This window comes from Anabrus simplex, chromosome 1, assembly GCF_040414725.1.
Source record: "Anabrus simplex isolate iqAnaSimp1 chromosome 1, ASM4041472v1, whole genome shotgun sequence".
Classification (NCBI taxonomy): domain Eukaryota; kingdom Metazoa; phylum Arthropoda; class Insecta; order Orthoptera; family Tettigoniidae; genus Anabrus; species Anabrus simplex.
In genome coordinates, this window is record NC_090265.1 from 371,894,424 (window position 1) to 371,909,146 (window position 14,723).

Here is a 14,723-nt window from a genome sequence, read left to right on the forward strand (position 1 = left end):
CAGATGATTTGATGCACGCAATAGACACAAAATTCCATGAAGACTGGCGTTTCACGATTTTCACTTTGTCATTGCAATTTCCACAAGTTTCAAGGTCAGTGCTATACAAGATCATTTCTGACACCTTGCAGTTCAGAAAACTGGATGCACAATGGGTTCCCAGACTGCTTACTGAGGAACACAAAACCAGGAGAATGGCTTGTGCTTTGGCGTTTTTGTCCCAATATAGTGAGAAAGGAGATCAAAGTGAGGACCACATTGTCACAGGGGACAAAACATGGGTTTCGCATCTGACTCCCGAATCAAAGCAGCAATCATTGGAATGGCAACACACGTCATCTCCAGTCAAAGTGAAAGCAAACAGACAATGTCAACATGCAAGATTATGGCCGCTGTGTTTTAGGACAGGCATGGTGACCTGTTAGTCGACTTTATGCCACGAGGGACAACAATAAACTTGGCTGCGTACTGCACGACCTTGAAAAAGCTTTGGCGTGGTGTACAGAATAAGTGATGTGGCCTATTGTAGTCTGGAGTTTTGTTGTTGCATGACATACCGAGTCATGTCATTGTTCACTTCCATATGCAGCCAACTACATTCCGTTTTTCTTACTTGTCCGTCTCGCGTGTTGAATGGATGTTACAGTTGCCATCCTGCTGCATTCTGCTGCTCAAACTCAAGAGTTAACCCCATCTTTTGAATAGGAGCAAACGGACCACCCACCGTACAGCCCGGACCTTGCGCCGAGCAATTATCACCTGTTCCGTTGCCCGAAGCAATTTCTCACCAATCAGTGGTTTGATACTGATGAAGAAGTGAAAACATCAGTTGAAGTTTTGCTTCAGTCACAGGCGGCCGAGTTCTGCAATGATGGAGTATAAAAGTTGGTGGAACACTATGAAAAATATATGAACAAACACTGTAAATATATAGAAAAATAGCTTTATATTGTGTAAAGAGGACATCATGCCCGCCTGGTGGCCATGATCGTTAAGGCGCTGAAGTCTAAACTGTCTGACACTGAGGTTAGCCGGTTCGAGTCCCATTGGTCGAAAACAATTTCACCATCAGAATGTTGGCCGGCAGGGTAGGGGAGGTGGTGGTATACAATTTCTAATCACTAGATTGCGTGCCAAAAGCTGGATTAAATTCCAAACCTCTCTGCAGTGATGATATGGAGTGAGGGCATATGACGCTGTTGATGGTGATTCGTCCATCGGATGGAGACGTTAAGCCTTGAGCAGACCCCTTGGTGCTATTCGACAGGAGTAGGCTATGTGCCGGCACCGGGTTTCACCCTCTCCCTATTATCATATATCACGTCATTCATTTCATCTCATGAACTGCTCTGATGAAGTTGACATCAGGAAGGGCATCCGGTCATAAAAACCCGCCACGACAGATTCATCTCGCCTCATACCCGACCCCGTAGGGAAACGGGACAAGGGTTGGACAAACAAAGAGGACATCATAATGTTTTGGCATTATCATTATTACTTTTATTTCCATTGACAAATGGACCTTAGTTAAAACATAGCTTTTGTATTAATACTTACCAGCATAGGATGGGATAAGCTATAGTAAGTGCAGGTCAGTTTAGTTATACTCACCAATTAGCATTCAGTGAGTTTTAATCTAAAAAGTTATTTATTAAAAACATTAATATTAATTGCTTGGTTCTCTACCCATATTCTTGTGATATTGCAGGGCCTGTAAACACCATGTTTGCAATGGACCAAGATGCTTCATGGGGAGTTGCTACTGCATCAGCCAACTATGCATATGCTTCCTTCCCCGTGGATGTCATTGTTTACTTCCATATGCAGCCATCTACATTCCGTTTTTCTTGCTTGCCTGTCTCGCGTGTTGAGTGCATGTTGCAGTTGCCATCCTTGGACATTGTGTTTTCTTCAAAGCGTGCAGAAGAAGAACTCAACAGGTATTTATTTACAAAATAGTATATGTATAATGAGAATGAAAATAGAAATTATGAACACAGTAATCTTAGAAGTCATGAAATGTCTTTTGCAGAAAAAATAGAATTAAACGCAAAAAATACAAACCAACCCAAATATTTAGTTCCATGTCCTTTATTCAAGAGTTTGGCATCTCTTATCTGGAGGCATAAGGTTCAATTCTTGGCCATCCAAGGATATTCATTTTGATCCAGAGTTGGAACGGGATTCACTCAGCCTCGTGAGGCCACTGTGGAACATTTGAGGCAGCAAACTTGGTCACGAAGGCCTAGTAATATGGCTAAGGATGTCATGCTGACCCAGTGGTACTCTGATATGTATAGGCCGTTGATTGAGCAGCAGTCATCTTGGCAGGCCAGAACCCATAATGAGCTGTATGTGCCATGAGTTTGGTTTTATTTTGCAGGCATGTGTAGCCTGCCACACAGAGCATACAGATTGCTGCCTCCCAGTGTACATAATATAATACAAGCAACCAACAGCTCGTCACTTAACTCCCTTCTTGCTGCTAGCAGCATCGCACCAGCCTAGTCTGAACTGTCTGAAACAGTGGCTGTCGTGCATCGTATTCCTTCTCTAAGTGTCTGTTGTGTCTAATGCGATGTCAGAAATAGAGTGGACTGGGAATCAAATCATTCCATTTTTTAATATTGTGTTGAACGTGGCTGTATTGAGGTCGGTCACAAGTTTCGACAGAAAACATGTACTGCTTGAGAGATATTGATGAAATAAAGTATCAGGTTATTATGGGTTTGGGCTTTTTCCACCACTGGGGTAGCAGATGTGGTCGGCTGGGACTCCAATTGCGCAGAACTCGCCTCAAGACACTCAGCCACCTTAATTTTGAGAAGCTGCTTATAATTAGTGAAACTACTTCTAGTACCTCCTCGAACTTTAAATTAGATATTATTAAAATATTCTTGTGTGAGATTGGATCCTCATGTGGTAGCTGTTTTAAAAGTGTTGAAGAGGTCCCCCAAATTCTTCCTTTGACTTATCTAGTCCTCAACCCACTTTTATATCTTCTTGCAATTCTCCAGTACTATCTGTAACTCTTGCTCACCAAGTTTTATCACACCTATCCTCAACAATCATTGTAACAATTCTTGCTCTGGACCCTGAGAAGGCATCACATGACATGTACATCATGTGGTGGGTACTGAAAACACCACTACTTTCAATGAATATTGAATTTTCACGGTTACATTGTATTCAAAACCAACTTTCAACCTATTAGGTCGTGTTACGTACATTTAGTACTATTGAAGAGATGTCGTAAAAGTTCAATATTTATTGACTTGGCCCTCAACGGGCAACTTAAACACACTCTACAGTGTGATGCAGTAGTGCCAGATCTGTAGCTTAGATCCTTTCCAACAGAACAAAGATGGCCTAGGCTACCATAGCTCAATTGGTAGAGCAACCGACGCAAAATCGGGAGGTTGTGGGTTCAGATCCCACTGGTGTCTGGTTGGCCATTTTTGATCTGTACTTAACATCTCTTCAATGCGTACTAAATGTACGTGACTGGACCTAATAGGTTTAAAGTCGGTTTCGACCACTACTTTTGGTAGATGAGTAGTGTGAACCAATAGCATCCACTGGTTGCTGTTGCTACCACCAGCCAGTTACAAGCGGTAGCTAATAAACCAGCCAATGTGACCCAGGCTGTAGTTACGGCTCGGTTTCCACTCTTTCTACTAGACACATTGATGACTCAGTCACTGAACGGGCAGTTGGTTATCAGTAAAAGGCATACAACAAGATACTTTTTAAATGATGTTCTAAATAATTTTGTGATGAGCAGTTTTTCTGCTGAATTTTCTTTACCAAATTACAGCTAAGATCCTTTTTACCTTTAAAAATAGATATCATAAGTTGGTTATTAACAGAGCCAGGATTTTACACAGTAATGGGTTATGTCTTGCCACCCAAACAATCAAGGTTTGAATTGCATAATTACAGGAGTCGGAAAAGGCTACTGTGAAAAACCACAGTCAAAATTCATAATAGTTTCTTCAGAAATGACAGAGATGAGATGGTGATATTTATTATTTAATAATAAGACTGTCAGTGAATAGTATAAAGCAAAGCCATATCCATTACAAACAACTAAACTCTATATGAGATTGGAAGCCTAGGCTTCCACTATTCGTAACGTTCGTACTGATTAAATTTGACAGAGTTGTTAGCCTTATGCTCGGCCATGCTTGCCCTGAGAAATTAACCTGATACTTGCTGTGTGAAACTCAATTTCATGTGCGTCTCCATAAGTGGGAGTCTCATTTTTGTATAGCCACTAGCTGTTGTAGCCATCTTTGACGGGACAGACATTAGCATGTGCATACCGGCAGTCAAATTTTTGTTGACCCCTCAAGTTGCTCCTGAGATTGTTAGACACATAGGTGGACTTGCAACTGTCAGTGGCTTGTCGTGACTTGCTCACTTTTTGGCTCTCTGTGGCCCTTAGCAGTTTAATCTCTTTTGCATTATTGCTACTCTTGATTTAATCTCTTCCTTCTGGTTTAAAAACCAACTACAAAAAACTCATGATTATAGGGGTTCATGGAGATCCAAGATAGTATGGATAACCAAAAACTTAGATAATCCAAAATACAAGTGTTCTTACCAGAAACTGCACATTTACTGTATTTACAAAACATGCTGCATATCACATTTGAAAGCCCGCTATATTACTTATGTGTAGCTCGCTGAAAACTGACAAATTCGGATGCAAGCTTATGGCTGCGTGCCCGTAACTGCATGGCCAACTTGCCCGGTTGTTTTATGTTTAAGGCCTTCTCTGAAATACTACAGAGTTTCATGAAAATTCATCGATCCACTCTCCTGTGATGCTGTAACAGACAGGTAGCCAAAAATTAAACTGAACCTGTCCTGTACAGTGTAAAATCCATCAGATTATTATTCAAAAAGTACATACAGAAAGACTATTTTAAATTTTAAAATGTAGCATACCTAGCAGTTTGTCAGTTACAAATTCAAATAATAATTGCCGTGTAGAAAATTCAACACATATATCACATGTCAGCTGTATACCAGCTTTAAAAAATTTTCAGACATGTGCAATACGTAGAGAGAATTCATTACCCATCACCTATCTTTACCTTGCTACCTTAAAAGGAGATACTGTAGCTTTTGTGATCCTAGAATTTCTTTGTTTTCTGTACAGTTAGAATAGGGAAAAAGCCTGTTCCTGTTTACATATACTGCCGTCCAGAAGTTCCAGACAAGCATTGAACTGTTAAAGAATAGACTGAGATTAAAAGAAAACAACATACAGTACCTATGAAAGGAATTGACAAAATATATATTCTAAAACTAATATTTTACAATAAAACTACATCATTACATTACGTCTGAGCAAGAAATAGACAATATGTACACACTTACTCCCACATATCACCAGAATACATCAAACTCACTTCTCATCAAAGAAACCCCGCTTTGCTGCAAGTACAGTTTTAACTATTCTCTGCATGCTCAGAATAAGTTTTCTTAACACTGATGCAGGTATATTTTGCCGGCATTCTGCAAGATGTCCCACAGCTTTTCTGGTGAAAGAGAACACTCTTTTTGGATTTGCCGACCCAATTCCCCCCACAGCAGCTCAATTGGATTTAAGCCCGGGATTGGGGGGAAGGCATTCCATTAACACATTCACTCTCATAGATGCCTTAAGGCGTTTAAGAGCAGCTTATGTATGAGACCGTATCAGAGTTAAGGCATTTAAGGTTGCGCAGTGTACATGTTGTTTCAAATTTAGTGCTAAATTCATATGTAGTCGTAGTTCGTGTTGAAAACCATAGATGGCATATTCCAGTCCCTCAGCCTGACTACATCCCAATGCTTTCTTTCTTTCTTTCTTTCTTTCTTTGAGTAAACACGGACCTTAGCCAGTCATAGTATTGTTGTGAGGGTGTGTAGTGATGTGAGTTTCGTGTTGCGAAAACATGACGAGTTACAAACACAGTATACGAAGTGAGGAAATTGAAGACATACTACTGAACGATGATTCTGGTGATGAACTCATCCCTGATTTCAGTGATAGTGAAAGCATTTCGATGATGATATACCAGACTATGGGCAAAGTGAAATTCCGCTCATTCAAATAACCAGTACCCATCCGTCTTTTTGCCCGCCTGTAATCTAGTTTACTGGCCGGGTAGGATTAAATGTTGACATTGAAAATAGCAACGAAATTAGGTCTTTTGTCAATTTATTTGTAAAAAACTATTTCCTTGAATATGCATGCCATCAGACAAACCTTTACGCAGAACAAGTTATTAGTGCAGCACTGCATCCATTCACTAAATAGGCCTATTCTATTTTTCAAATGTGGAAACCGATCAATGTAAATGAGATGAACAAGTTTTTAGGACTAATGTTTGTAACCGGAATAATTCAAAAACCAGATCTGAAAATGTACTGGACAGAGGACACTATTTTCAGCTCGCCAATTTTTTGAAAACCATAGCACGAACCCGGTTCGAAAACATATTGTCATTCTTGCACTTTAACAGCAGCAGTCATTATGAGGGGAATTCTGATAGGCTATACAAAATTAGGCTAATTCTCGAAAGGCTCCAGCAACCAGTTTTCGTACAGTAACATTTAATGTAAAATAGTGCACTATAGAGTTGAGGGGATTTAAAAAGGTTGGGCTGGAGGTTTAAATCACCCGCCGAAGAGCTAGTAGTCAAGGTGTTAAAAACAATTTCCCAGAGTTTTGTTTGTTTTGCAGGTAATTCATGCAATAGCGAGACGTTTGTCTGGGGTCATTGTCTTGTTGGGGAACAAACCCATGTTGTTGTCCAGATGGAAGAACATAATGAGATAGGATGGAATAGTAGCCATTTTTGTCCAGTGTTCCTTGAATTCGGAACAGTCTACCAACTCCACTGAATGTGAAACAACTCCAAACTATCACATACCCCTCTTCATGTTCCACTGTAGGTGTTATACAGTAGGATGCACTTTTTCCGATGCTGAACGTCGAACATAAACTCGTCACCGCTGCTCAAAAACCTTCGGAACGTGGTTACAGTAATATATTCTTTCATTAAACAATCATTAAACATATTCGTACGGGTACATATGTTTTGTCCACAAACTTTTGACTGGCAATGTACCTTCAAATGGGAAGGGTTGAAAGCTGCTTGGAAACTGGCTTTGGTACATTGAGGAGTCTGTGTATTACACACATCACAAATGCACAAAATATACTGTCTGTTGAGGTCAAGAGACAAATGGTCAACATAGAGAGTAAAGCATATACAGTTACAAATGAATCTGTAATGGATCCATAAAAAGAATAAGTAGTAGTCTCTCCATATTTTATTCTACTTACTTTTTATAACAAAGTATTTAAATGGTGTATGACAGTTAAATTAAAACAAACCCTTGTAACATTCTTTAACACTTTTTAAGTTGTGTAGTCATATTACTTCATTTCAAAGAGAAACAGTTTCTGTATAAAGATCTCTTTCTGATTGACAAAACTATTGGTACAATAGAATGAGGTATATTTTAGGTTCCACCTTTTCAGTACAGTACTGCTTTTTTAAGCAAATTACATCACAATATGTTAACATGTGGTACCGGTTTCGACACCATATCTGTGTCATCAGCCAATCAATCAAAGAGTGCAAGACATAAGAATCACAAGTCAATATATATGCATAACAAGAAAAATAGAAAGTGTTTTACTTAAAAAATAAGTTTGTTCATGATCAGAGTCCTAAAGGTAAAACTTACTCACCATAATATAACGTATTTGACTAACACATTGTCTTTTTTAATCTTGATGTGTGGAGAAAGACATAAATATTGATGCTAAGTCTTGACAAAGCATATGTTTAAAACATTAAGCTGACAGGTTAAAAATCTTAAAAATAGTTGTGTGTCTTGTTGTGGCAAGAATAAAAAATTATCACAAATGTGATATGAAGTGCAGTTTGAATACAGTTGACATTCAACAACAACTTTAAAATCTATGTTCAAGTACTTCATTAGGTGTCAGATGTATGTGGAGGTCCTTTATGTTCTAGACCAAGTTTCTCAGTTCGATGCGGAGCCGGAGTAACCTAATGAAAGTAAACAAAGCCTAATTAGGTGTAAGAAAGATGTTAAAAGGCAAGGAAACAAAGAACATGAGACTCCCCTTGCTCAGCGTGTTGGGGAGGCTTGACGTGCAGAGAGGAACTGAACTTGGGAGACGTGTGTGGGAGCAGAAAGGGACAGAGGTGGAATAAGGGGAAAAAGGGTCGAGGAAGAGGGGAAAGAGGTGTATCTAAGGTGGGGCAGTAAAGATAATTGACGCGAATAGGTGTTATGTACGGCGTGGAAGATCGAGCCCTGGTTTGGAAACTTGAAATTTTTGAAAAGAATGATGAGAAAATCTAAAGGATGTTTGGTTTCCCTGATATGTTGTTTAGGTTTAAGTTAGAGTTGAAGTATTGGTCAAGGTGTATAAAACAATTTTCAGTTGTATTGAGTAGAGGGCCTTTGTTTATTGTCTCGAGAATTTCCATGTCTTGTTCTATATTGGTGAAGCTACATTTGGAGTCATGTATATGTTGTCCCACTGCCAAGAATCTATTGTATTTTAATGCGTTAACATGTTCTAAGTATCTAATGTTAAAACTACACCCGGTCTGCCCCACATATGAACTGTAGTTGTTGCATTTAAATCTGTAAACACCCAATCTTTAAAAATTATTAGATTTATTCGCTGAAGTGGAGTCATGTAGAACTTCTATATTCCTGTTGTTGGTTCTAAAAAAAATATTTTTGTGTTGTGTTTCTTAAAAATGTTAGAAACTTTATAAACATCCTTGTTGAAAATTTGCTTTAAAAAGCAGTAGTGTATTGAAAAGGTGAAACCTAAAATATACCTCATTTTATTGTAATTCTCAGTTCAATACGGACCAATTATGAAATTCTTATCTTTTAATAACTATTGTTATGCAAAATCAACACCCATTAATGTATATGTCTTTGATCCTCCTAATGTATTTTCATTGTTGTGACATGTTGTGTTTAACAAGAATAAAAAGAATACCTTAGCACATAATACATTATTATTTCTCTTTCTTTAGTGAATTTGGTGAAGGAAGATCTTCAGCTCGACAGTTCATGTCAGATACATCAGGCTCTTCATCTGCTGTTGGTGGGTTGAGTGTGACAGGCTGTCTTGCAGACTTTTCTGTTTATATATTTCACCCATATGGTGGTGGAAAGAAATCTGGTGAGTATGGTACTTCGTCTGTTTAGTCTTAAAAGCCATTGGATTTTTATGTGTGGGTTAGAAATCAAAGATGTGCTTATCTCAAATTCCTTCCGTGTGAAGAGATTAGACCTGAAAGATATTCAGATCAAGAAGTATGGTACCGATTAGGTCAGGGTTTCCCAAACTTTTGTGTCTGAATCCCCTCAGCATATAGCATGCTTGTCCAAGGACCCCCTAGTCTCAGAACATAATACCAAATTCAGCAAACAAAAAAACAAAATTTTATAACGTTACCACATTTGGTTGCATTCGTATAATTTAGGACTAATCTTTACATTCCTTTCAATTTGAATTTAACTTTATTTATGTAAAGATATTTTATAAGTGCATAAAAATTATAAAACAATGTGACACTTGGCTATTAATTACAACAGTCTAGATGTGAAACTTACTTGAGAAAATTCACATGGCACAATACTTGGAAGGATGATGATGATGATGATGATGATGATGACATAACCTCTCCTGCCCAAATGCCAACTCGTCTTCCCGGGATGAACAAACCTGTTCCCACAGACGAGGCTCTGTCAATCAAGTCACAGCGGTATAACCGTTACATCAATTCTGGAGGAAATGCTGTAATTTCAGCTAGTCCATTAGCTGAGAGTTGGCAGCCCCACCAATGGTCTTGCTTCCTTCAGGCTAGCAACCTATCGGTGGGACGTTTGATTGCTTTCAAGTCTTGCAAAAAGAAAAATGCAAGACCGTAACGGGACAAATGTCCCAGTACTTGGAAGGATGATGATGATGATGATAGCTAGTAAATCAAGATTTGAAAGTATGGTCAAAATTACAAGTCATTTCATAAGTACGTTTTGCTTTGTGGTTTACTTTAGCAGTCAGTTTACTTTTGATGAGGAATTTTTCAGAATTTCCTGTCCCATCACAGAGATTCCAGGCTTGAGATCAATTTTTGAGAACTTCAGCATACTGTTCGGTCCACCATAGGTGTTTCTTTTTTCCCCACTAAATTGACCATATGAGTAGCAACATCCCAAACCTTGAAAATGTATTCCTACTTGTCTGATTCTGGAGACCCAAACATATTGATTTACCCTGATTTCATTGATCCAAAATTTATGGACCTCCTGTGTTAGGGATTTATGGATGATCTTTGGCCTAAAACTGCAGTCTAACCCTAGTTAGATAATGGTCCAAGTCAATATTAGCACCTCTAAGTACTTTCACATTCTGTGTTTCACAGAAATTGGAGTAGGAGAAGGTGGCATGGTCTGTCTGATGTTTACCAACCAGTTCATTTGGTGAATGCCAGGTCATACACTTAATAGCATTCTTTCTTGAGTAGTTGGTCATAATTTTAAGGTTCATCTGTTTGTAGATGTCGATTTTCGGATTGCATTTGGTTCAAGCTTGAACAGGATGTTAACCTGTGGTGTATTGAAACTTCATTCCTTACCGAACTGCTTATTGATGTCACCTAATGATTGAAGAATTAATTCCATAGGATACTATCATTTTTAGTACAGAAGGTCTCGACATTCAGGATTGCTGGAGTTGTCTTGATTAATTGGGGCAAGAGCATTGATTAGGGTGTAAACCTTGTTACCACACTTGATAGTAATAGTTGATAGACAGGAAAAAATGGCTTTAAAGGCCACTACAGAATCCACAATGGATGTATGAACTAACAAGTCTGTACCTAGAATAACCAAAGTATTGTGCAGGGTGCATCTAAATTATACCGATAAAAAAAAAAAAAGTCAGGGATGCTCTTTGTGTTATATAAAGAATGATGGCACAATCAGATTGGTAGGAAATGTTTCTTTTCAAGAAAATGAGGTTACTCATGATTCAAATTGATGAACTTGCCTTATTTGCTGTGTCAGAGCACAAATCAGTGTCCGCTGCTGTGCGTCGGGAGGTAGGGGAAGTGGGGTGTATGTTAGACAGAGACAGAGATAATACTCCACACAAATGCGTGTTTCTTCCTTTGACTCGTGCAGAATATTCTCCTTGTTTCTTTCAGGTAATAAGCACAATTTGTTTATTCAGGAACCATATTTGCACACGCAGTACAAGAACACAAAGTAATAGTCAGTCAAGGAATGCATCCAATCTCTTCTTGTCTAGTCTGTTAGTCTCCATAACATTCTTTATTATTTAACATGTGTGAAGATGCATCGCTGCCACCACACAATCGTGCATTCCTTCACTCACAGTATTGTAAAAGGAATGAAATACTAAACGAAAGATACAATATGCCCAATGATTTGATCCAATTAAATTGAGTGTGTGTTTCTACTGATACAATACTTTATTTGCCCTGCATTTACATAAGAATAATAACACATTATATTACTTTTAGAACAGATGTCATCTTATATATATGACATCTTCAGCTAATAATTCATTTAAAATTGACATAGAAAATAGATCCAATAAATAACACTCTTTAAAATGTAATTTTAAAAATATTTCACTGGTTTATGCTTATGGTTTGCAATGTCTCTTCCTCTTCTTCTTCTTCTAATTAAAAAATTCCAATATTCATATATCTTTGACGTAACCTGCGATAGAATACACGTCTCTTGAATTGCAAGAATTTTGACAGTGTGTTTGTCCAGAGCTTTCATGAGCTCGGTCAGTTTACCAACTCTAGTAAGAGTTCTTATAATTTCATTGAAGTGAAGGGTTGCAAATATCTTGAGAATGGTGCCTAGCGTTACAGACTGTATTCTAGTTGACAGGTAACTGAAATTCCTTTATGAATAGCACTAACTGTACCTTAATTGCCCCTACAAACATCAGAGTTAATTTTATTGTTATGTTCCAGGATTGAAAGAAGCTCAGTGGTCTCCATTAGCTGATAGTGAACGCAAGGATTCACTAAGTGTCAATGTAGAATTTGTCAAGTTCCATTTGTCACGGAGCCGTAAATTAAACTTTCAGTGTGAGCAGCAGTTGAAAGGTCTGAAAGCCTCCGACCAGAGTCAAGCTGTTATCCGCTTTTCCAGTGAGTCATTCTTTGTAATTGTCATTAAAACTTTAGTAGTAGAATAATCTGTAACCAACCCAATATTTACATTGTATCTGGAGAAATCAGAAGTACCAAAGTTCTACATCCATTTCCAAAATTATTTAAATTATGGTAGTGATAATTCATCAGTATGTAGACTGAGTTGATGTTATTGTGTGCTTCTATCTTTTGTAATCCTTCATTTCAGTTATAGTATTTTATAACTTAAGCAAGAAAGTTACAGGTGAAATATGTCCCACCCTCCACCCCCACCAAGAACCTTCCTTTGCAGTTCTTACCTTCTACTCTTACCATATCCATGTTAGATAATCCTTAAAGTGTATCCCATCACATGAAAATGGAACAACCATAAGTACAGTACAAATAAAATCATGAATGAGAAGAAACTAAGAAGAAGAATATAAAACTAAAGGATTAGCATAATGACAGACTAGCATGAGCAGAGGGATGTGTGAATGCCCACCCTCTCGGTGAAACAGGGAAGCAAAAATTAGCTTGTCAGGGACTGAGAAGAAATAGACATGAAAGAACTAAGAATTTTGAGGGGAGAGCCCATCGGTAATGTGTGAAGAATTAAGTTCATCATTGTCCTGTAGTGTTTGTTCTTTTCTTTTACTATTTTTGGTCCTTCTCCCCCCATTAGCCTCTCATTATCCTTTTTTTCCCTTGTTTTTTTTCATATCCTCCTTCCTTGATTCCTACCTTCAATAATATAATTTATCTTACTTTTTTGGAGTGCCCAAATTTTTATAATTTCCACATATATGTTTTGGCAGTTGAGTCGTTGACAGACATTTCTTATAAGTAATTAAATAAATTGCAATCTTTGTTGCCATTTGAGACAGTGCAAATTGATTTTGTCAGCGTAGGTTGTACAAATAGATTTGTAAGGGATGTGTGTTATGAGTACAGGAAAAAGATACACCATTTTAGCTTCAGACTTTGTACCGTATTTCACGGCATAATCGTCGCACTTTTTATACAAAAATTTTCGAAAAATTGTAGGGTGCGACCATTATACGATGAATATTTATTACCAGTATTTGTATTACTCAAAAAATGTATTTATAACTAAATTGTATTTGATACAAATTAAAGTTGCACGGAATACTCGCGTTTATACATCAAAATAATTAAAATAATCTAAAACAAAATTCATAATTTTTCGCAACAATTCGGCGAACGTTTTTCCAACCTGAAAATAAAAATTAACGTATTAAGTTAATTGTCATTAATTTGAGTATTAAAGTTAAAATATTACACTTGCAAAAAATTATCGCTTTGTTGTGAAATGCGGACTTACCGGTACGCAATGTATTCCAAATCTTCGGTGTCGCTATCGCAGGTTTCGCTATCTGATGCGCCGTCCTCGCCTCTGTTAATACCAGTATCAGATTCGTCGTCTCCCTGCCACACTGCGTCATCTTCGGAACCGTCTAGTGCATTCGAAATCCCAGTCCTTTTGAAGCTCTTGGAGACTAGTTCAGGTGGTATAAGATCCCAACTCTTCTTCACCCATGAGCATAACAAGTCCAAGGGTGGACGCCTGATATTTCCGGCGGGCGTCAATTGCTGATCGCCGCTCATCATCCACTCGTTGTAAAATCGACGTAAGTGGTCTTTAAAGGGTTTAACACATACGTCTAGTGGCTACAAAGCAGATGTTAGGCCACCAGGAATGACTATCTGTCGTGTCTTATTTGTAGTGAGAATTTGCTTCACTTCGTTCACGAGGTGACCTCGGAAACTATCTAAAACAAGCAGAGCTGGTTGTTTTAGTAGTGCACCAGGTCTTCTATTCCACACAGTTTTAACCCAGTCCAGCATGAGTTCTACGTCCATCCAACCCTTTGGTTGCACTCGTACATGAATTCCACGGGGAAACTGTATATTCTTAGGCATCGTTTTCCTCTTGAAAATGATGTAAGGCGGCAACTTTCTCCCGTCAGCTGTAATGGCTAGCATTGCCGTACATCGCAACTTCTCACTACCGCTGGTTTTCATTAATTTAAACTCCGTGATCCTTTTAGCGCAATAGTGCTGTTGGGAGGCATATCAAAAAAGATTGGAGTCTGATCGGCATTACCGATTTGAGAAAGCAAGTACGAAGTTTCCTTGCGCAAACGTATGACAAATCGGTGAAAATTTACAATCTTGTCCGTGTAATCAGCAGGCAACTTTTGGCTTAGTGTTGTTCTCCTTCGCACTGACAGATTGTGTCGTCGCATGAACCTTTTAATCCACCCACGAGTCGCCTTAAACTGAGTTACCGGTATGTTGTGTTTGCGCGCTACCTCCTGTCCCTTAATTTGTAACATTTCATATGATACACTGCAGCCATTGTTACGTATTTCACTGACGTACCTAAACACTTCTTCGTCAATTATAGGAAACTTCCCTGTTTTAGGACCTCTAAACGCGCGTCTAGAAGGGTTTGTG

The 14,723-nt window shown here is 38.3% G+C and overlaps 1 protein-coding gene and 1 non-coding gene across 2 annotated transcripts in view; both read left to right on the forward strand.

The window, feature by feature from the left end:
- The window catches only part of tweek (transmembrane protein KIAA1109 homolog tweek), an 843,591-nt gene that overhangs the window by 674,517 nt on the left and 154,351 nt on the right, over positions 1 to 14,723 (forward strand). The window contains 3 exon segments of the mRNA XM_068226772.1: positions 1,709 to 1,940; positions 9,096 to 9,244; positions 12,081 to 12,260. Coding sequence (XP_068082873.1) covers positions 1,709 to 1,940; positions 9,096 to 9,244; positions 12,081 to 12,260 — 561 coding nt within the window.
- Positions 3,373 to 3,446, forward strand: TRNAL-CAA (transfer RNA leucine (anticodon CAA)). The gene has a single exon. It is a non-coding gene; the product is annotated as a tRNA-Leu (tRNA).